At 32.6% G+C, this 23463-nt stretch overlaps 1 protein-coding gene across 6 annotated transcripts in view; it reads left to right on the top strand.

Annotated features, from left to right (window-relative positions):
• The window catches only part of LOC127858091 (uncharacterized), a 241560-nt gene that overhangs the window by 125099 nt on the left and 92998 nt on the right, over nucleotides 1-23463 (top strand). The window contains exon 2 of one of the 6 annotated variants that reach the window (XM_052394985.1): nucleotides 16707-16748. The exons of the other annotated variants lie outside the window; for them this stretch is intronic. Coding sequence (XP_052250945.1) covers nucleotides 16707-16748 — 42 coding nt within the window. The remainder of the gene's footprint in view (nucleotides 1-16706; nucleotides 16749-23463) is intronic. 6 annotated transcript variants of the gene reach the window in all.

Genomic DNA, 23463 nt, shown 5'->3' with positions numbered 1-23463 from the left:
TGGGTGCACATCTCTTGATATGTCATATTTAGACACCCATGAAGTTTCATATTGAAATATTGCATTGTATCTGAGGTATAGCCCTGAAAAGTAACATCATACAAAAACAACAAAGGGCAATAACTCTTATTTAAAAAGTCTAGGGTAATGGTTCTTGTGTATGGCACTCCTTATTGATATCTATACACCCATGAAGTTTCATGTTGATATCTTATATAGTTTCTGAGAAATAGCCCTGAAAAGTTTTGTTACAGACAAAACCATGGACGGACAGACAACGCCAATTCTATATCCATCCGCCTATGGCGGGGGATAATAAGCAACATATAATCGAAGAATGTCATCTCACTAAATAAGCACATTCAAAACTGATTTAAATTTCTGGAAACAACTGAGTGTTCAGGAATTTCATTTTTGTAATAAATCTATGTTTATCTACAATACATATCATAAATTATTGTGGACAATTGATATATAATACAGAAAGGCCAAAAGCACTGACCATCAGCTCTAATGGGTGTTTGAGATCTGAACTCAGGATTCTCAAAGCCACATTAAGAAGGTGCGCCTTTTAAATGTATTTTAACTTAATTATATAAAGTGTGAAGTGTATATATTGTCATTAAAAACCAGAAGTTTACCAGTAAATAAATTAAAGATTTTTGCCAAATGTTTAAATGTATATACAAAAAACACCCCTTTTATGATGCTCCTTTCAATAATTAAGTTTTCAGCTACTGTTAAAAACTGTTGTCTACCTGTGCAAGTTTTTAGAAATATTTAAGACATTTTTATTCATAATGATCTGTATGGTTTTTGATAACTAATTGCAATTGCAACTACACTTGTATTCAATTAATAAACCACAAAGAACATTCACATGTATTTATTATTATTTAGAAAGTACAATATACCAACTGGGCATAGTGTAATAATTCATCTGACAATTAATAATAAATCTAAATTATTAAGTTAATACGCTTTATAGAAACACTTAACACATAATATCATCACATTAAAAACCAATTTACAATTTGGGAATCAATTGAGCATTTAAGAATTTCATTTTCTTTAAAGAAACCAGTTCCTCGAGATTTTTGTTAATGTCTTTCAAAATGGCATTTCTTTCCCTTGATGCAATCAACATCTCCTCCTGAGTTTTCGTCACGCTGCTCCTACATGCTTGACATGTGGCTGCAAGTGAACAAATGTAATACATTATACTATATTCATTGAACAAAATTATATGTTAAACAAAACATAATATTGGCACATTCATGTATCATGTGTGGTTTTTAAAAATAACACAATTATAAGACACACAAATAAGTGTACTTGACCTGGTATTGATTCTGAAAGTTACTTTATGTATTTTTTTTTCTAGATATCTGAATTAAAACTTAACATTTATGTGCGACAATAATGCCCTAATTACATCCTTCAGTTTTATGATGTAGAAAATAATTTTTAAAAATACACAGACCCACAAGTTCATACCCTGGTTAATAGGTTAATAAAGTGTAATTAAAAATGCAGCAATACTTTATCTCCATAATATAACCGAGAGTAAAATGACAAATTAAGAAAAAATAGAAAACATAAATTGCTACATTTTAACTGTTGGAAATATTCAGTAGTCAGGTTCACTATAATTAATAGAAACAACTAATAATTACTATTTGTTGCGTCTGTCTTCCGTTTTTTGTTTTCTAATTTCTCACAGCTGGTTGATGCAACTTGTGTTTGAGTCTTTAAGTTTTCAGTCAATTGAAGTGGTGAAACATTTTCAGCCAGTGAAACCATTTTATTTTCTGGAAAAAGAAATAAATCAAAACTGCATTTGTGATTTTAACACAGTTTTGCAGCAACCATTGTAATTAATCTATGTTGATTTACAATACGTATCATAAATTATTGTCGACAACTGATATATAATACAGAAAGGCAAAAAGCATTCCTACTGAAAAGGCTTTTTAAAGTAATAAATTATGACATTGGAAAATATGGCGATCGACAGAAGAAGCCCTGAATAATGTTATATTGATAACTTAAACACATAATATTGATCACTAGAAAAATATGAAATAAACATATAGGTTCAATACCTGAAGTTTTAATCTATTTGCTTGAGGAGGCTGACACAATGACCTGAACAATGAACACAAAATAATACCATTGTGTGTACATGGCACTTTGTCAAGTGTGCACAAAGAACTGCTATAACGTTTTCATGTGTTTATGTTGTTAATTTGCTATACAAAGGAGAAATCTAAATTAGCAGTGATATTGTATTAAGAACTACAGATTAATTTGTAAATAGTAACATATTTATGCTATTTCATATGCTCAATTTTATACAAGAGGGTTCACAACATTTTCATGTTGTCATTGTGTCACTTAGATTAACAAGAGCATCGCAAATCGGATGCTAACGCTCGGCTGTGGGTGCATTTTTTTACCTTTGACCGTAACCTTTGACCTTGGAGGATGACCTTCACTTTAACTTTTCAAAACTCAAAATGTGCAGCTCCATGAGATACATATGCATGCCAAATATCAAGTTGCTATCTTCAATATTGCAAAAGTTATTAGCCAATGTCAAAGTTTTTGGATGACGCGGACAGCGGAAGACAAGCTGTCTGACAATACCTCGGGTTTTCTTCTAAAACAGCCGAGCTTAAAACATACCATGGATTTTTGCTTTTCTTAGCCAATATGCTATTTTTGCTAATAGCTAACATATCATGAGGATTTTTTATCTTATGCTGGTTTTTTATGTATATTAATTATTCAGATTACCTTTTAGATTTTCTGTAAACACATCCCCATCGGCAGTCACGCCCTCATTTGATACTTTAGGGATGATGGTCAGCACCTGAAATTGGCATTAATCCATTTAAAAAGTTCCCTTCACCAAAGATGTAAAGTTCAAATAAAAATTGATATGGGATCTAGTTAGAGTCAAAAAGAAAAAAAGAACAGACCTACATATGTACCTCATTGCTGGAACAAGGCTGATAGATTGTTGACAGTTAAATGTTAAAGAACTTAATCCATAATAATATAAGTATAACTAAAAAAATTCATAGTTGCATTTTAAAAAACAATTCAATATGTTTGACTTTACTGTCAATGAGGATTTATAGGCTTAGCAATTTGCAATACAGTATGGAATCAACATAAATTAATAGGAATGATTGTCTACAGTGAAATTCATCCTTTAATGTTTACACATTAAATTTATAACTACCTTTTCTTCAAGTGGTGTCAATTTATCTGGCGCAGGTCCACCGCCAATTTGTCCCTCTTCCTTCTTCAATTTTCTTTCTTTTGCGTTTGTTGCACTCTAATAAATATGACATTTATTTTCAATGACACATAAATGTATTTGCATCATTAATTAACAGAATTGTTTACATCAGAGAAGCAATTAAAAGTTATTAAGACAAATACATTTTCACTGAGTCTGAGATTTTAAAAAAATGCAAATGAATATGGCACATGGTAAATATAACTTTTATTATATGTATAACTCAAATGAATGAAACACAATACCCACACAAACAACTTACTTTCAGGTCTTCCCATTTCCTCTTGACCTCGTGCAATGTCCATCCGGGTCCTACTGCATTTATCCTAAATTGAATTAAATAACATAAACAACTTTATCTTTTATATTTGAGAAATAAATTATATACACCACGATACAGTAAGCAGGCACAGACATTAACATTTTACAACAGGTTGCCTACACGGGATAACATCTTTAGCATTTTGGTTGCCCAGCTATAGAGTAAGGACCCAGAACAATGTACTGCACAAGATGTGTCATGTGAATATAATACGTTCTTGAAATCAAATATTACATAATTTAACACGAACATAGCTGACATGACAGGCTTTCAATGCATTATATCTCCTATATATACTTAAACCCGGTTGACTCGCGGGTCGGGTTAACTCGCGGTATTTCATTAGCGCCCTCTAGATCGTGTTTAGAAACAAACCTGCGTGGCCTACTTGTAGAATTTGACAGAAAATATCTCTCGCTACAGGTTGGAATCGATGTTTGGTAATTAAATTTCGTAAAACTCGGACTTTAACAATATTTGAATTGTTATAGTTCAGTTAATTGTCGTAACGAAGAAATACTACAGTGCTTGAAACTAACTGTGCTATTTATTTATTTGTTGTCTTAAATTCCTAAATTTAAATTGTTTTAAACGTTATTGATTGTTATTTCAAATGATGTGTCAGATCTTTGATTATTCATGTTAAATTTAATATTGGTGCTGTTTGACCTATTTACCGCGAATCTACCCGGCGAAAAAATAAACAACAATGGCGGACAGTGGTGTTGGCTTTGTGTCTACGGCAATTAATTTTGGAGGATTTTCGTCATAAAAAGGCAATTGTCCAATAAAGTTAAGTTAAATATAATTGTCCTTTTAATCGTTATCTGATATATGAAGATGGTTTCTAGACGCAAGTGAATATTCCTGAAGTACCGCGAGTCAACCGTGTTGCAGTATATATGTCTTATTCAAGTTAATGTGATTCTGAATGTAATCATCTCCTAGGTTAATAACTATTATTAAATTGCTTATGGTCTATACCAAAGTCGCCTTTATGCATGGAAGAAAAAACTACGCATTTTTTGCTCATGATTATGAAAATATGCCACACATATATTCAATCATCAATGATTCATTACCACCAAGTTGTCAACTCACATTTCAACTGTCTCCGTCCAAAATACATCCTTTTTGGCTTCCGTGACGGAAGAAGAGTGGCTGGCAAACAGAAGACTGTATCCTTCCACGCACCGGTCAACAAGAATGGTCGTTTCAGACACATTCCAATTTTTGTTTTTGTTTCTCTTAACATTAACAAATACAGCTGCCATTCTTGTTGTGCGTTGTTTTCGTCTGCTGACAGACCGCGCGAAAATTACGTCATGCATTTTTTTCAGACTGTGTCACTATGTTTATCTGTTACAAAATACGTATATTTATGTAGTCGTATTTTATGTATGGTGACTTTACGATTTCGTTGATGAAACGGAATTTATGTAAAGTCGTAAACGACTACATAAATCTCGATACGCAATTTACGATCGTAAATATTAATGAAACGGCCCCCAGGCTAGTATATTCCATAAGGTGTTATACCGTCAATGTCGCGTTGAAAATGGGATAAAATTAGTTCTCTTTACATAAACCGTTGTTGATCGATTATGGTAATTCTGTGCTATGACTTTCATAAAAAGTAATATCATGGTAATAGAGTGATTTTGTAACACATATTAACCGTTTAAAAAAATAAAAAAAGCAACCGTTATCAACTATTATAGCCTACAACATCACATAGTTAACGTCTTTATGGTGTAATGTGTTCTTGTATTTTGATAGTAAGTGTATTACTGCAGTGCGGGGTATATTCACTCAAGAATTATTGGTTTCTGGTGCTAACAATACACCCATTTTATTTGAATAAAGTATTGAAAAACTACTTCGGAATCCGTACTTTATAATTAACACAAGCAACGCAACAAATCAAAGGCATTTGATTTGCATCTACGATTTTCGATAGATTTAGATTCGACATAATGCATCCATACGATGTTTAACTTGGTGAAGAAATGCAACCCATTTACAAATGACATCTCTATTAATTAACAAACGACGTCACATATGACGCATCGGCTCCGAATTGTAACAATTTATTATAGTGCAATGTAGTGAAGTTGAATCTTCTCGGAATGAAATGTCAATATATATTAATTTGATTATTGATGTATAACAACTGAACATAACACAATTAGAATTACGACGACTCAACGATTTCATTCTTCGTGTTATAATTGAGTAACTCTTCCCCAGAATTTATTCCAGTGCCCCGAACGGGATTCAAACCAGGGACCTTCGATCCTTGGACCAGCATCCTACCACTAGACCACTGTCCCCACAATGACATTTATAGCATCATAACTTCTATGAAATCTCACAACACACAGCTTTACTTGTTTGTATGTAACGTCAGATTCTATTCTTCTACAAAGATACTTTAAATCATGATCCTGAGTTCAAAAACTCGCCATGGCACATTAGACAGGCAAGTGCTTCTGAACCGTTCTAGATTTGTTTAGCCTCAGAATCTGAAAATCCGCATACGACTGTCAATTTTCCTTCCCTTTTGTAAGTTTTTTTTATCATTTATTTGACGGTTGATTAATATTCATAACGCATTGATATGTACGAAGCATTGACTGTAGTATGTTTTCTGCTTAAACATTAAACAAGTTTAAAATTATTTTCACTTTTTAACATATGGATGGAAAGGTGAATACATTTCACAGACAGACAGACATTTGTCCATTCTCCGTCCGTTCGTCCATCAACCCGTTTGTTCGTTCGTTCGTCCGTTTGTGCGTCCGTGCGTTTGTTCTGTGGAAAATTGGTTGGTTTGTTGGTTGGTTCGTTCGTTCATTCATTCATTCATAAATTCATTCTTTCTTTCTGTCAGTCAGTCAGTCAGTCAAACAGTCAGTCAGGCAGGCAGGAAGACAGTCAGACAGACAGACAGACAGACAGAGAGACGGGAATGTTTGAATTAACGAAAATTGTGTATTGATGTAAGTGTTTTGAAGACATGTGCAGAAAATATATTAAATAAGCAATGGCGATATTTTCCTCAGCCACATAATTGTTAATAGTTTGATATCACAAAATGAAATTGACAGTAGAACTGTCAAAAATGACAACCTGTCAACGTGTTGTTTTTGCTGGCACGAGAGGGCGATTACACTCAATATGTTCAAATTTTTACCATAGGCTTTGTCAATGACCTTTATAGTATGGGTGGCTTTATTATTATTTATTGCTATTATGTATCTGCATGATTGTGTATATGTTAACAATACAGAAAGCATAAATAATGATATAAATATATGATTGAGCTTATAATAATATGAGAACTATAACCAGGTCAATTAAAGACTTACAATACAATTTTTTGTCCTTATTTCATGAAGGCATGACCATGCATGTCCTAGATCTCAAAAGCAAGGCCCTTGTCTGACACATTGGTAACATTAACGTTAAACTGTTACCAGGCTTCTGAAATTAGTATTTATTGAACTATGTAAGGACATCTAAATCAGGCACTGATTTTCATTGCTTTAAAACAGTCATAGATCAGTTGCGGCCTCTCGATAATGATCAAGTTTGCTTCCTTGTCACACCCTTAAAACTTTCCACACTTCTATAATAGCAAATCTGGACTTAGGTGATCTTCAATGGTACATTTAAACTTAAGCTCTGTTACAAGAGTGCTGGTACAGTCAAGTCATATATTCAAATCAAGGCCATGTCAAAATAAAGTGTCAAAGACAAATGAAAGATGCGTTCATTAATAATTGTCCAAGTGTTTACTACTGCTGTGAGTTTTTATATAATATAACTGATGACCATCATGTGAGAGAAAATTCACATTATCTTAGTATATAAGGTTTAGCAGCCTTTTAGATAACAAAATTCGCTAGTTTTCAATGTCGCTTCTGGGGATCAAACCCGCAGCGCAACCTCCTGTAATCAAAGTCGACACTCTACCATCAGGCTTTTAGAAAGATTCCGAAATTGTTCGATCCCTCGAGAGCAACAGAACCAAAAAGTAAGTCAAATATTTTTGCCAACTCGGTTTTATTTAGTCGGTTCATGAGAGATAATGCAGCTCGATTGGTCATTGTCGGCTCGGGTACTACTTGCATGTACCCCGGGTACTCTTAAGTATACTTACATGTTCCCCGGGTCGAGATAAATCATTTGATTAGTGACAATTCTATTATTTGAGCCAGGTCACAAGAAAAGCGCAGTCCAATCAGAATTCAATTAAATGTTATTGTCAGAAAACCGCTTTTAAGAATACAGCTTTCAAGCGACCGCAGGCTGATCTGGATCCAAACTGGTCACAATCGCCTTAATGTCTCTTTTACTGTGACACAGTTCATTTAACTGTAAAATGATATAAAATTTCAGGACAGCTTGGTGATCTGATAATCCCCAATGATATGTTAATATCGGGTATCATAGTCATTCAATAAATCGCAAAATGCTCGAATACAATTTATAAAGCAAAATGTGACTTAAATTGATAACTAAAAATACCAGCATGCCAATTTTGCCGTGTCTAGCTGTCAACATCTAGAAAGTCCTTCATTCACATCGAATACATCCTTCGAATTCCATTCAGTGTTGTCATAAGCGGAGATTTAGTGAATAAATAACCCACATATCCTAAATAACAGTTTCTAAATAGCCAAACAAGCCGATTATTGCTGCAAGAAAGTTTTGACACGAGTGTCAACATTCTGTCATGGGCGCGGCCATTGTTGTATGTTGAGGCACGAACGACAATGATAATCAATGATAATCAGCGAGGTATGCATTCTATAAATAGATGGTGACGTCACTACGTTATTGTCTGAACGATCGTTTGTTGACACAAAGGCGAAGTATGCGCGATTAGAAAAATCGACGGGCTCGGTCTTTTACATAGGTCGCCATTGTGAAGAATTTTTACATGGTATGATAACTTAGACGAGCTGCTGAAGCAGCATCGTCAAAACTGGTTTCCGGATTAGAACTCAAGAACGCTTAGGCCAAGGATCATGAAACTTCATAGGTACATTGATCATGACTGGCAGATGACCCCTATTGAGTTCACGTCACTAGGTCAAATGTCAAGGTCACAGTGACCTGAAGCAGTAAAATGGTTTCCGGATGATATATATATATATATATATATATATATATATATATGTATATATATATATATATATATATATATATATATATATATATATATATATATAAACTGTTGTTACTTAGGTGAGAGTAATTACATGAGTATTCACACAATGGCTGCCACTACAACTTTGCTTTTTCTAATTGTATTCTTGTTTGTTTACTGGTGATTTTTAGGTCCAATGTTTAAATTTATCAATATAAAGCATTTAATGACAAACTTCAATACATGCCAAAATCAGTGAAAAGGTCCCTTTAACATTATCAGGATAAATACAAACTCAGTGAATTTACATAAGTGATTATCTGTACTACACGAACGAATAACAAGTATAATAAACAAACGACAATCTTTTAAGACGTATCTAAATTCATGTCCGTTATAGTAACATGTGCTATTATTAAAATCAAATGACATTGATTTCAAGTGATGTCAATCTCACGTAATAAAAATGTAAACTAAATTCCTTTCACAAATGGCTGTGGGGTTTCCGTTAACCTTTATATATAAATGAAAAAATCAGATTTTATTTAATTAATAAAACAAAATGAATCAATTACTTTACAAAAGTATCACTTTTAGAAAAAATGTAAAACAAACATAATACACAATTAACCACAGAATAACAATATCCACCAACTGAACAATGCCTCGCATTCCCTATTAAATATTTTCGATTCGTATTAATTTGTTTGGATGTTCAGGGGGACTTCGAGATGGAGGAAAAAATATTTTTATAAATCCATGAAAATGACGTCATTTTAACAGTGGAATTATTGTATTATCCCCAGTATTATGTTCTACGTATACCCCTCACCAAATTTGGCAACTTCCAGGTACGCCATCACTATATTCGAAAACTGATAACACACCATAGAATGATATGAAACGCATGAGCCATTATAAAACAGGTATACGAGCTTCCCTCCTAGCTTATCAGGCATTGATATTAAATTAACATAATTAGCATATCATTTGTTTTTTCTGTTGTCATGGCTACAAGGGGTTGACTGGTAGGCGGTACGTACTAAATAGTACGCATGGCGCAAACCAAAACAATATTGGACGTGATCGCCGTCTTACAGTCAATCATTTGGAACCGAAATGTTATTCTACTCACAAATCACATGACCCTTTTAAACCAGTTTATGTTAAATACGGCATTGAGCGAACTGATTATTCTAAACTTGTGAACACCGCAAGTGTTGTGTAATTTGAACAATATAAAACTAGTGGGATGTTTTCCCTGTTGTCTCTGTTACGGCAATACAGTGCTGCCACATACCGCGAAATTAGCAAAAAGGATAACACTTTAAGTTTGTAACGAACAATAATATTTTAAACACGGTGAGATATTAAAATGTGCAGGACACGTACAAACCGCGACCCCTCGACGTCAGGGCTGGAAGTATTTTGTCTGAGCTAACCGATCCGCACAAAACAGCTTCGACTAGGACATTTGATAGGGTGTGGTAGACTGCATAAAATGTCCACTTAATAATAAAAAAATGAATATCGTTTGTATACAGGACATTACGACTGCCAATATGTAAGTTCCACCGAGAGACATAACATTGTGATGAAATATGCTGTGTTTGCATTATCTGTTCATGTTATTCGTTTAAGTCTTTTTCTTGTAGTTTGATATTAAGTGGCCTGGAATTTAAATTTGCATACAGTTTGAGGTCAGAAATTACGTATTTTGATTCAGATCCTCTTATTAAATTTATGCACATATTGCACGGTAGTCATTGATAGAAGTATGTTCACACTATAGTGACCCTTATGCTATTTCTTGTATGTTAAAATATGCATGTACTTAATGATAAATTTTTGTATTGTTTTCCAGAGTCAGTATAACATAAGGCGCTCGACATTTCGAATACAAAATGCCCCGGCGTAATATCGTGAGGTAAGATTGCAGAAACGATTCGGAAGTGGCATAAGTATATACACTGGATAATCTTCTACACCCATTTGGGAGTTTGTTTTATAGTTGGTGCAGTGCCAATGTTGCCGTTTGATGAGATTTTATTCTCGCTTCATAATTGTTTAATCTCTGAAATGGAGCTCAAGAGAAATTAAGAATGTTATTAACAATGTGTGGTATGAAAGTAAATGTTGATATTTATGTCAGAAAATATTTTGTATTTGATACGATAAACCTGAGCAAGATACTATATTGATAGCCATTCAGGTCAATTTTATCGTGTTTTTCCCCATTATTATTCAACGCCAATCACTTTGTTTTATTTACGCCTGTATATTTTAAATGCATCATTTTAAGTAAACATAATGTGAAATTGGTATTTGTCGTTGCAAGCTATGAAAGGTCTTTGTTTAACAGGCTTTATCATCGTTAATGGTCTTAAGACAACTATTTCAGATATTTAAAGCTATTGTGTCATATAATTGCGAGGGGTAATCACGCGAAGTCAAAAGTCGGTAGCATTTCATTCGTCATGTTTCGTCCGATGTGCGTCATGCGTCTTCCACAAACGTTCAAGAAAATTATATGCATTAGCCAAAGTAAAACTTCAGATGCACCCTTATTATACAATGCGGTCCTCTATTTTTGTAAGCAACCAAGTGTCAAACGGTAAGACACAAAACCAATGAATCAGAGTCCAGGGGTAAGTGGTTCGAGCCCAATTGAGGGTAACTGTTTTCCTTTTTTTAATTGTATTATTGTTTTTTTTACTGCAGCTTTTTAGATCCAATGTTTACATTTATCAATATAAAGGATTTAATGACAAACTTAAATACATGCCAAAATCTGTGAAAAGGCCCTTTAAAAGTTAATTGACAATAATAACGCAATCATATTTTCCTAGCTAAATATGCAAATTAAAATCTCTCCGAACCATGATTCATTACACATTCTTTACCAAGTATGTCATTGGAAAACATGTACAGTTAATGTTTGTATCTAAAAATAATTTTACCATAGTTCAGGAAGGATTTTAACGAAAGGAATGTTTTAGTAAGTTTTTTAGTCATGATAGCTTGGGTCGTATTCGAAAACATTATTCCCGTGTAAAGGTAATGTGAAACTGTTGACGCGGTACGATTACAGTATAACATTTAAAACATCGTTGTATATTTGCTTCTTTTGGAACATGTTTACATTTGAAGTTCATATTTGGATATCATGATTATAACCTAATTTACTGGATATTATCATTCAAATGAACTTTTTAAGCTCTTTCGCGCTGCTTAAAGCAAACAGTTCTTATTTGTAATGTTATAACATAATCAATGGATATCAATTCAAATATCGTTACAGTGACTTACCTTTTCAAGAGAGTTTGACAACCTTTCATGTCTATTTCAGAGCCGCCGCTTCAATTGAATTGGTATGTATATGTAAAGACTTAAAAATAAGTCATCGTCTATCATTTTTAGCATATATTCATGATATTTGAAATGTAGCTCGATGTCATAACGCTAATTGCACCACTGAACAATCAACAATATGTTTAATAACTAAAAATGTTATTATGATATATAAGCATACAACATCTACTACTTCGTATATATTGACGATACTAATTTAATAACTATAACATTATATTAAATATAATAATTATTAAGTATTTTATAATAATAATAATAATAATAATACTAACAATAATAATAATAATAATTATTATTATTAATATTTGTTTTATTATTATTATTATTATTACTATCATTATTATTATTAAATCATTTAACACAAATCCATCCGCTCAAGAAAAACTTGCGAGATAGCAAATTTAGAAATCAAGAGCAATTTGTTTGATCTAATGGTATCAGTTAACCCCATTATACAGTCGTTTGGTGTATAACGGATAGCTAAGGACTTCGAGTCTCATTTCAACGTAAACACTATACATTCAGTAATTAAACCATTAAACCTAGATAGACAGATGTCTTTCCTATTGGAAAATGCCAGCGGTTTTAAATTTGCGAAAAAAAATATTAGTTGTTTACAGCGCGAATTCCATGGTACACTGATTCATCCATTTCCGGATCGCTTAGGTCTTTATCGAATTACATGTGTATCGTGTTATTTCCTGAAATTTGACACAGCAATTGTAAAAGTAATTGCAATATATGTACATTTCCAAAAAGAAAATTCATTTCTGCGTTTAATGAGACCAAGTTCATGGAAATCGCTGCACAATTGATGAAGTAAAGGCTGTTCAAGCGATGCACCCTACATTCGGGTCATTTTGAGTTGAATACCTTGTTATATATATAGATTTGATAGTGAAAAATATGTTTTCAGAGAAATCGATTTTTCGTTATAATTTGATTATTTTTCATTAAAAATTATGTTTTGACTCATTAATATCATAGCCACACGCTCACCACATGTGTATTGGACAACTTCAATTGAGTTTATATTTATTTTGAGACAATCCCCACATTCCTGAATATGGGTCACCACATGTCCGTTATTCACTAAATCCCGAGTTTCAGCTTTCATGCTTATTTTATATGGTACGCATCAATTTGGTTTCTGAGTTCTTACTCTTGTAAAGGACACATAATACTAAAATATTACATCAATGAACATAATGTTTACCAAACAAAATCTGCAAAATTCAAGAAACCAATCGTCTGCACTTTTCCTGTCGTCACAAAAACGGGGCGTACATAACGTGACCTTGTTTTGCTTTCGAATAAAGAAACAGTTGTAAACATTGACACACGTCAACAAAAACATTAATTGACTTAATAGGCTTTTTGTATTCAATTCATAGAAAACTATAAATCTTAACATAAATAAAAGTATTTTGCAAAAAAACGTTTAACCTATCCGTTACTCACTAAAATCCGCAATACACCAATCGACTGTACTATGCAATATTCATTTGTTATCATGGGGCGATAAGTTACTGACAAATAATTAAAAAACACCTAACACTACGTTCATTTATGTCTTATGTTTATGCTGAATATCAAGTTCTCATTATTATAACCAGATATTACAGGATGATTTATTAAAGTTTTAAAACATTTATACATGTAAATTATAAAAATTGAATAAGTGTACTTTGAAGTCCACAACATGTACAATAATTCCATTAACCACAAGGAACATTTCAGTTGTCGCATGTGTATTGGTATATAGGTGTAGAGGTGTATAATTAATTTATAACCCGACAACAAAGTAGGCGGCCTACATACTTCAATGAAGATGTTTATTGATTTGTATTTTAAACATTTGTTACAATGGAATGACCTGAAATATCAATACGTATAAAAGAAAGCTTGCTTTGTTACACTTTGTACTGATAAAGCGAGGCATACGGGATTTTTCGTCTGGGGATTCTTCGTCTGGGAATTCTTCGTCTGGAGATTCTTCGTCTGGGAATTCTTCGTCTGGAGATTCTTCGTCTGGGAGTTATTCGTCTGGGGATTCTTCGTCTGGGGATTCTTCGTCTTGGATTTCTTCGTCTGGGGAGTCTTCGTCTGGTGACGATTTTGAAGCCGACGTCCAACCTAAACGAGTCAAAGAGCTGACACGTGACATATATAGACGTGAGAAAGCCGTTGAACAACAGGTACAATGCTATCATTAATAGTGGCTGTTCTGATATTAATAAGAATTTTATAAGTATTTGAAATAATCTGAAAATGAAGAAGGAGGCCCGCATATCTGCATACTTCAGTAATGCTGTTTGATTGTTTGTTGAAAACAATTGTTTAAATGGAATGAACTTCAATAACTTTAAGTATAACAGAAAGCTTGCTTGATGAACTCTGTAATGATATAGACAAGTACGCAAGAGTATTTGTCTGATGAGACACTTGATGATGTACCTCTATCGTAGTCTGGAGACCAATCTGCACAAAGACAAGAGTTTCAAAGAGACATATGTAGGCTTAAGAAAGTCATTATTATTATGAACAAATATACACATGTAATCTACATAAGAATATACAAGTATTTAAATTTAGCACTTAAAAATTCATGTTCGATGAGGAAGCTCTCACTTCTACACCTTCTGTAAATCGTTATTATTTATTTGACCTAATAATGATCAATAGGGCCTTGATGATGTACCTCTATCGACGTCTGGATACCAATCTGCACAAATACAAGAGTTGCAATATATTGCAATTAAGTTTACAAATGTTATGGCAAATTTCAGGAAATAACACGATACACATGTAATCCGATAAAGACCTAAGCGATCCGGTAATGGCTGTATCAGTGTACCATGAAATTCGCGCTGTAAACAAATAATATTTGTTCGCAAATTTAAAACCGCTGGCATGTTTCAATAGGAAAGACATGTGTCTATCTAGGTTTAATGGTTTCATTACTGAATGTATAGTGTTAACGGTAAAATGAGACTCGAAGTCCTTAGCTATCCGTTATACACCAATCGACTGTATATTAATAAAAATATGTTACATTAATACAATATAGGCAAGAAAAAATATACATTGAAGACGAATTTCCTAAAATGCAGCAAAGAAAAAAACAACACCCCGAGCTGATTGTGACGAAGATATTTTGTACATATTTTCCTATAATAACAGAAGCACTCGTCTTTTTGTTTGGATCGGAGTTTGTGTTCGTGTGTCGTATGAATAGATATAGTTGCAGAAAATTAAAATGATCCGTTGAACTAAATTTAGATTCATATCGTATATGCATGATATACATGCTGGCGCATTCGACTGTTCAGACATTTTCGATTTTAGAATTAAATATCTGGCTTATTTAGCATTATTCGACACATGTTCTTCTTAATTTTTATTGTAATTTATATTGAAATATATTTATAATAAATTTTTATTAAATTTTATATAAATTAATAAATATTTGACAAAATCCTATAATCTCCCTTTAATATGCTTTTTTACGTTTTGAATATGTAATGATTCGAGCGTTATGGTAGCGCCTTCCTATTCATTTTTTCCGCGCTATAATACTAAAAGAACACTTTAGGCTCTATTAAGCCTTTAAAGATCATGCGCTCCATATGACGTATGATTAAACTGACTGTTTATATTCCAGATACACAAAAAATATTTACGAACACATTTCCAAAAAAATGAAAGGAAAATAACAAAATCGTGTTCACGATACAGCACGCTTTTATGATTAAATCCAAATCTCATAAAAACAAACATGCCAATTGAAATCCGCAAACCCAAACCTGTGGTTTTTATGCTTTGATATAAAAACGAATGGATTTCATACATGTACATTCAATTCCTAGTAACAATAGGCACATGTTCAATGTTGTTTTGTTCGTTTTGAATTGCTTAAGTAATCTTGCTCCTATTTCTATGAATAATACAAGCGGCAACGGTTCAGTGTCACATTGTTTCGAGACCTGTCAAACAAAAGTGTAATGCTTTCATGTTTACAATACAAATATTAAAGGAGACGAAACGCACATAGATTTATTCTTACTTTTAAACTTTGTCTTGTAATTCTCATTTAAATATATAGGCTTTGTTCTTAACGCAGTTGCTTATTACAGATTTTAACAAAGCTTATAATTTAGCAACAATTTGTACCGGTAAACGTTATTATTTTCTTGGAAAAATGAAAATGTCCTTAGCGGAAAGGTAGTATTTCACAATAAAACGTTTTACAGGTACTATAAAAACGATTCGGTTTTAAAATATATGTTTGCGATTCAGGGAACGAACATCAGAAGACATGAAACAAAAGTGCGAACAAGCAGAACACATAATTGGTAAAGAGTATGATAAGCTCGTAGAGAAATTAGAAACAGCGGAAACTAAAGTACAACATCTGGAGAATGATATAAAGCAAGTTTGTTTTGTATTTTGTTGTGTGTTGCTGTTTGAATGAAAAACTAATAATTCATATTGAACTTTTCAATTATAGATTTGTAGTTATCATATGTTTTGTTTGATTTCAGAGTCTGCAACATACAGAAAGAGAAGGAACTATTGCAAGAAGAGTAAGATCTATCACAAAACACATATAATTTGCTTTGTTAAATTAAAACCACAAGAAATAACAATCCAAACTTGAAAACCTAGTGTGTTTTTTACTTAACCTAAATTGAAGTATGGTTATTTTCTAGGTTAACACGTACAAAGGAAGAAGTTCAACAGCTTTATCAGTACAAAAAAGTGATGGAAAAAGACATGGGTACATCGCAGTATAATTTGTGTTCCGTTTTATTCACATAAAGTGTCACAATGATCGACATATATTTGGATAAAGTGCACTAGGTGTATTATACACAATAATCTAAGCAGACCTTAGATCATCAATAAGTTATAAATAAATATTAAAATGTGTATAATGTGAACAACGTACATATATTCCGTAAGTTCTACTATTCTTCAAACATGAAATTCGACATCTTTATAAGGACAATAATACATATACTTTTTTTCATTTATTTTTTTATAGGACTCTAAAGGAAACAGTTCAGATGCTCAAGCAGGATTCTCCTAGAACAGACTATTTCAAGTAAGCTGGTTGTAATGTCTTTAATATATTGGTGTATATAAGGTACGTATTAAATGGAAAATGAATTTAGCAAAGCAGGAGCGCATGAAGAACGAGCAATATTAGCGATTTCGTTCATTGTAATCCTGAGCATGATAAGCATGTTATTTAACACTTACCACATATTCTATATATCCAAGCGTTTTCGCTATGTTATCTCTTTATGAAATGACTGAAATAAGGTATAGAGGGGAGAACTGAATTAACAACGTCCGTCCGACTGACCGTTTACAATATTACAACAAAACTGACAACATTCACCCCTGCTTTCAAATAATGATATTCAGTTGTGCATGTGCAATTAGACTTTGTAAACAACTTTCTTCAGCGATGTCCCATTCGAGCTAAAAATTTATCAGCAAGATTTTGATTACAATGAAATTATAAGCAAAATAACGTAACACATTTTCTTCTCGAAAGTTCAAGTCAAGTTTAATATTTGGTGTGTAACATCACACTGAGGTCATTCACAAAGGTGTTGAAAAAATCATGCTGTGGACAAAACTGGCCATTCCCGGAGTCAAATGGTTTATTGAGACACATAGAGTAATACAAACTTTAAACAACATATTCTTTGAAATAATAAACCTCATGGTTTTGATAGTTGTTATGTAACAGATAATTTTAACTCTCGAGTCATAACTTTTCACTCCACGACACTGAAAACCGTTCCAACTGTACGTGTTGAATATGTTCTACGAAAGGATGTCTTCGTATTAACCCTTGTGTTTACTTTAAACTGTGTTTACAGCGACTCTCTTAAGAAACTTATTGGAGCAGAAGCCAAATTGCAGGATGAATGTATGATTATGAATGTTCAGCTTCAGAAGTTAGCAACTGTAACTGATTCACCCATTGAAACGGTAAATATAATTTTTAAGAATAATCTGTGGTAGTCTATGTCTTTGAGATTATAAAGTTTTAAAGCCAAATTTATAGTTGGCTTTACACGTTTTGGACGAACAAAGGATTATTAATTACACAACAAAGCTCAAAACAAAATATGTATCAATTCTATACATATATCAAAGTCCACAAAATGCACAACAGACAGAACACTATCACGGGTTTCATTGTACAGATGACATCTATATAAGAATGATAAAATGTTTTAAAGGTCGGAAATGAAAATACCCGAGTAACAAACCCCGTCTCTTCTTTTACAATAACAAAACATTGGAAAAGTGCCTTTCTCGACAATAAATAATTTCTTAAACTCGTGCATCATTTTCATAAAGAAATTGATTTGAGCATATCTTTTTTTATGCAATTTACATCCCACAAGGTATCAATGTGGGATACAATGTAGCTACAATTACTCGGAATCAACTATAAGGTAATAAAGTAATCATTTTTAGTAAGATCGAATCACAATCAACAACACGAACAATTTGATACAGAGTGGTAATATATTTTAAACACAAAATGAAACACAAACAGCAAAAAACATGTATTACAAATATTAAGCGCAAGTGCTCGTGAAATCATTATTAATACGTCAAACGACAAAATCTTATTCTTTCCCGCTAACAATACAGCTTTTTAGCGATTGTTTTATTTATTTTTTTAATCGGGGACGTAGAGGTATGATAAACAGAAAAACAGGTTACTGACTGATCTTTTTGAGCATACTATCCTGACCAAGTTTTATAATCATCCAGTTAACTTCAAGAACTTTTGAGAAATAGCCATTATATTAACAAAATGGGTTAATCAACATTTTTGCTCAGTATATCAAACATTTAAAATTGGATCATTATGAAACTTAGAGATAAGGATTTTGGTCATACATTTTCGGTCCAAATCATCAAACTTTCAGATCACGTGATAACACTTCTCAATTTCACTTTACTTATGGAAAGTGGCAAATTTTACATAGATGTCCTTTTAACTGAAATTAGTTTGAATCGTATCATCATCAAAATTGTGAACACTCTTTGGGGGGCTTAAAATCTTTACCAAAGTAAAAAGCATCCAGATCGCTGCGGGAGCAGGTTAGAATTATTTTTCTTGAATACGCTTAAATTAAGTTTAGTTTATAATTTTATGTGCCGATAAAGTGGTGTTTGCACTTATTATTTAATATTTACCATTGTTGCCTCCGTAAGAAGGTTTGAAGACGTCGGAATTTCTTACCGTCGTTCTATCCGTCCGGCATTCCGTTTCCGGACTTTTTTTCCCGGGCGTTTAGCCTACAGATACTTGATTGTTGGTGTGTGAGTCTCACTGCATGACTAACGCATCAAATTCGAGTTTCATTCTGGTTTATTGATTTTTGGCGAAGTTACGAGTCCTTTACTTCAAAATTGTCTCTAGAATAACAGTTGTCAAGACGTCTTTTCCTAAACGAATGCATATACTAAACTGAATTTGTGGTGTTGAGTCTTCATACATGACTTGCAAATCAAGTGCCAGTTTCGTTTCGGTCCATTTATTTTGACGAAGTTACGGGCCTTTGACTTACAAATTTTCTTTAAAAAAACAACTGCTCCTATTTTTTTCTAACCGCTTTCAGATACTGACCTTACATGTGGTGTGCGAGTCTTAATACATGACCTACAGTCCAAGTTTGCGTTGTGTTCTGATCCATTGAGAAAGTTACAGGCCTTGGAACATAGTTTTCTCTAAACTAACACTTTTCTTGATGTTTTCCCAAGACGCTTTCAGATAATTGCCTGATTTATGGGGTGTGAGTCTATCATTATGACTTTTTCTGTCATTGATTAAATTTTAAGACAATTTACCACACATGACTTACATTATGAGACTAGCTGAATGTCGCGTATATCACATGTCTAAGCACCTCAAATGTGAAGTTCACACTTAGAAGTCAAACGTCTAATTTGGCTATCAGCAAATTGTGTTGGTCATAAACGGATTTTTGAGACAAATGTGAAGCGGGAGGGGTCATCCAAGCTCTATGGACTGAAAGTATTGTTTCTTACTTTAAAGGTTCCTATGGTATGTTAGTAGTTCAACATTGCCTTTTATATATTACATTATTATTGCTTTTTAGACAATTTTCACAAAATGATGTGGTAAAGAATCATCGAATAACTTAGAATGCTTTATATAAGTTTGTTTTGAAGACGTACAGAGGCATTAATCTCGATATGACATTGGGTAATGCTTTCAATTGTGTAATAAAACATTAAAATGTTATGTATTTTTTTTTCTTTCAGGTAAATAAGGCTTTGATGGAAAGAACTAAAGAAAAAACTCGTGTTCTTTTTGCCAAGAACAGCATTTCAGACGCATATGAGTCACGTAATAATGTACATGTGGTTGCTGCTATACATATTGGTGCTGAATTTACTGAGCTAGCATTTTCTATGACATCAAACCCAACGCGTATCAAAACTGTGAATTGGAATGGAGGTATTTCGAAGAAAGGTACCATGGCCGATTATTATATTTGCAATAACGTTATTATTTTAAAAAGGTAAATGGTATTATTGCAATTTCTCTTTTTTCCACAAAAGCGTGTACATGTATTAGTTGAATCCGTTTCATATTACAATTGACAACAGAAAAAACCAATGTGTTGATTAAGGCGGATGGTAAAACCTTTGAGGCATTCGGTGACGAAGCAGAACAAATGTACTCAAACCTGGTTTCCAACAATATTCACAAAGAACGGTATATGTTTAGAGACTTCATGCTGCAGTTATACAGTAGAGAGGTATGGTTAATTCATCTGGTATTGTTTTACACGTATGTTGCTATTTCATAAAACACACTTGGTAATATTTAATAATAATAATAATGTAAACGAGCAAAGAAAACGATTTATTTAGTGATAAATATACAAATTCGATTAATTTAAAAAAATAAATAAAAGATTTAATTTGCATAAAAATAGCATAATACCATCCCCCAAATGCGTCATATTAGTGCGTTATATTAGTTTTAACAGTATTATTTCTACTACCTCTAAACCAATATACTTTCAAGTTCCATGATGTACTAGATTCACGTACATGTACAGTTTTATTACATATTGCATACATGTCTAAAAACAGTTTAGTCAAATTGACCATTGTTTTTCATTTTCTTTCTAAAATATAGATAATCGTGAACAATCCTACATGCTATACATTTCTGCTTTTATGTATACAAAATCTTAGTTATTTGAATTACGACTTCCTTATGCGAGGCATTGCGAAGATCTGAATTTTTTATTACCTGCTGCTTGAAACTGAAATCTTGTGCACAAGACGTTTTTTAACTGATACTTAAATAACTTCATCTCATCGTCCCTCGGGTAGCCTTTTTTTATCTTGTGAATTTTCAATAATTTTATTTAAAAAATCGCAAGTAAACCGAATTTATATTCTCATTTTTTCTTTTAAATTTAACTTGCGTTTTGCGATAAATGATCCGCACTGCTGTAACTGAGGACTGAAACAACAAAAATGTCTTCACACTGTGTTATTACGTGTTACATCAAGCTATTTAGCTGATTAATTAAATAAAGGACTATATTTAAATACTTTCGCAATGGTTTAACGCGTTTGTAAGATAAATTATTTGTTATGATGATTCTTCAATTTAATTTACCATGTAATTATCGCATATTTTATATGTCATGATTTGTAACTATTCTCTAATGATATCAAGAAGCACCTGATCCGCATAACGATTTTTTGTGTGAAGAATAATACATAAAAAGAGTGTTCATATCTTATACATAATTTTGTACTAATTGTGTTAAAAAAAACCTGAAATAAATCCATAAAGGCACATATTCTCCCAAAACCAAGCTATATAATATCGTTAACGGTCACTATTTGCAATAATTAAATGTATTTGAACTTGGTTTTGAAGTGGACAAAGTGCACAAGTTGCATTTGATTTCGTAGTCTCTAAGATAAACTTAACACCATTATCACAGATTTCACACTAAAAAAACTTGAATTTAATATAAACTGATAGTATTTCGAAAAAACGTCGAACGGAAAAAAGAGTCGATATAGTATTTCCATGCATTCGCGTTTAAATAGATTTTGCTTCATTAGCAGTTTATTGTCTTATTAATAAGAGAAACTCGCTGTTATTAAGAGTGTCAAATATTTCACCAAATAACTAGTATGCATACTTTGACAAATTACGCTCAGGCTATTGAAAGCGGTATTTCTTTTGGACGGATAATTTTTAGAGATATTTATTTAATGAATCTTACTAAATCAAGTATCGATTTTGATACGCGCGAATATACCTAAGTTGTTAGCAAGCGATATTAACAAACAACTTTAAGGGAGTGTGTTTTACTAACAATGCAATATTATTCAACAATACAGAACCTGGTTACATATTATAACATTAAACCAGTCTTATTTTTTTTACGAAACTTGGTATATTTTCACAATCTGTTGCCCGACAAGCGAACACAAAACTGCCAGAAATATAGATTGAAAGTCATCCTAATAAGTTTTGCGAAACAAAAAGCAAAACCGTGTTGGTATTTCTCTGAAATGTATATCGAAGGATCGGTTAGAAACCCTTTGTGTCTATAAAAAAGCATGTAGAGTGTTCATTAAATTCCTTATAGTTATACATCTTTAATAGCTAATTCCATCCTGGAGATGTTCGAGAGGCTAAACCAATCACCGTGATCGCTATAATGCTGAAAAATACATACACTGTATACAAATGCATTTTTTTCCTCTACATTAGTATTTTATTATTTTACCACACGTGAAATAATAATGCGATAGCAATCTTCAAAATGTTTAAAATGTTTTAAAATGATAGAAAATCATTGGAGAAGATACGAAGCTGGAAGATGCAGATGGAAAAACACTGAATGCATTACAAGTGGTTTCAACAACAATAAGACAAATAAAATTCAAATTCATGACTCGTAAAAAAGCAAAAATTGACGAAAGTCGCTTCGATAAAAAAAAGCCATATACTGGGTATTTACAGTTCCACCCAGCCAGGAAAGTGCGGAGACATTTATGATAATGGCAGCCGTACAGGTAAATCTTAACAATCAAACAATCTGATTTTATTATTTTTAGCAATATTGTTTCAACAATAAAATCATCTTAGTATGACCATATGGATTTTCTTTCATATATTGAAGTATGTCAAACGTTCTGCCTGGACGGGCTCAGGTAATACTGGCAGTTAACTGTAACGATTTTATCTAC

Source organism: Dreissena polymorpha, chromosome 14, assembly GCF_020536995.1.
Source record: "Dreissena polymorpha isolate Duluth1 chromosome 14, UMN_Dpol_1.0, whole genome shotgun sequence".
In the NCBI taxonomy this organism is placed as follows: domain Eukaryota; kingdom Metazoa; phylum Mollusca; class Bivalvia; order Myida; family Dreissenidae; genus Dreissena; species Dreissena polymorpha.
This window is presented reverse-complemented; position numbering and strand designations above follow the sequence as displayed.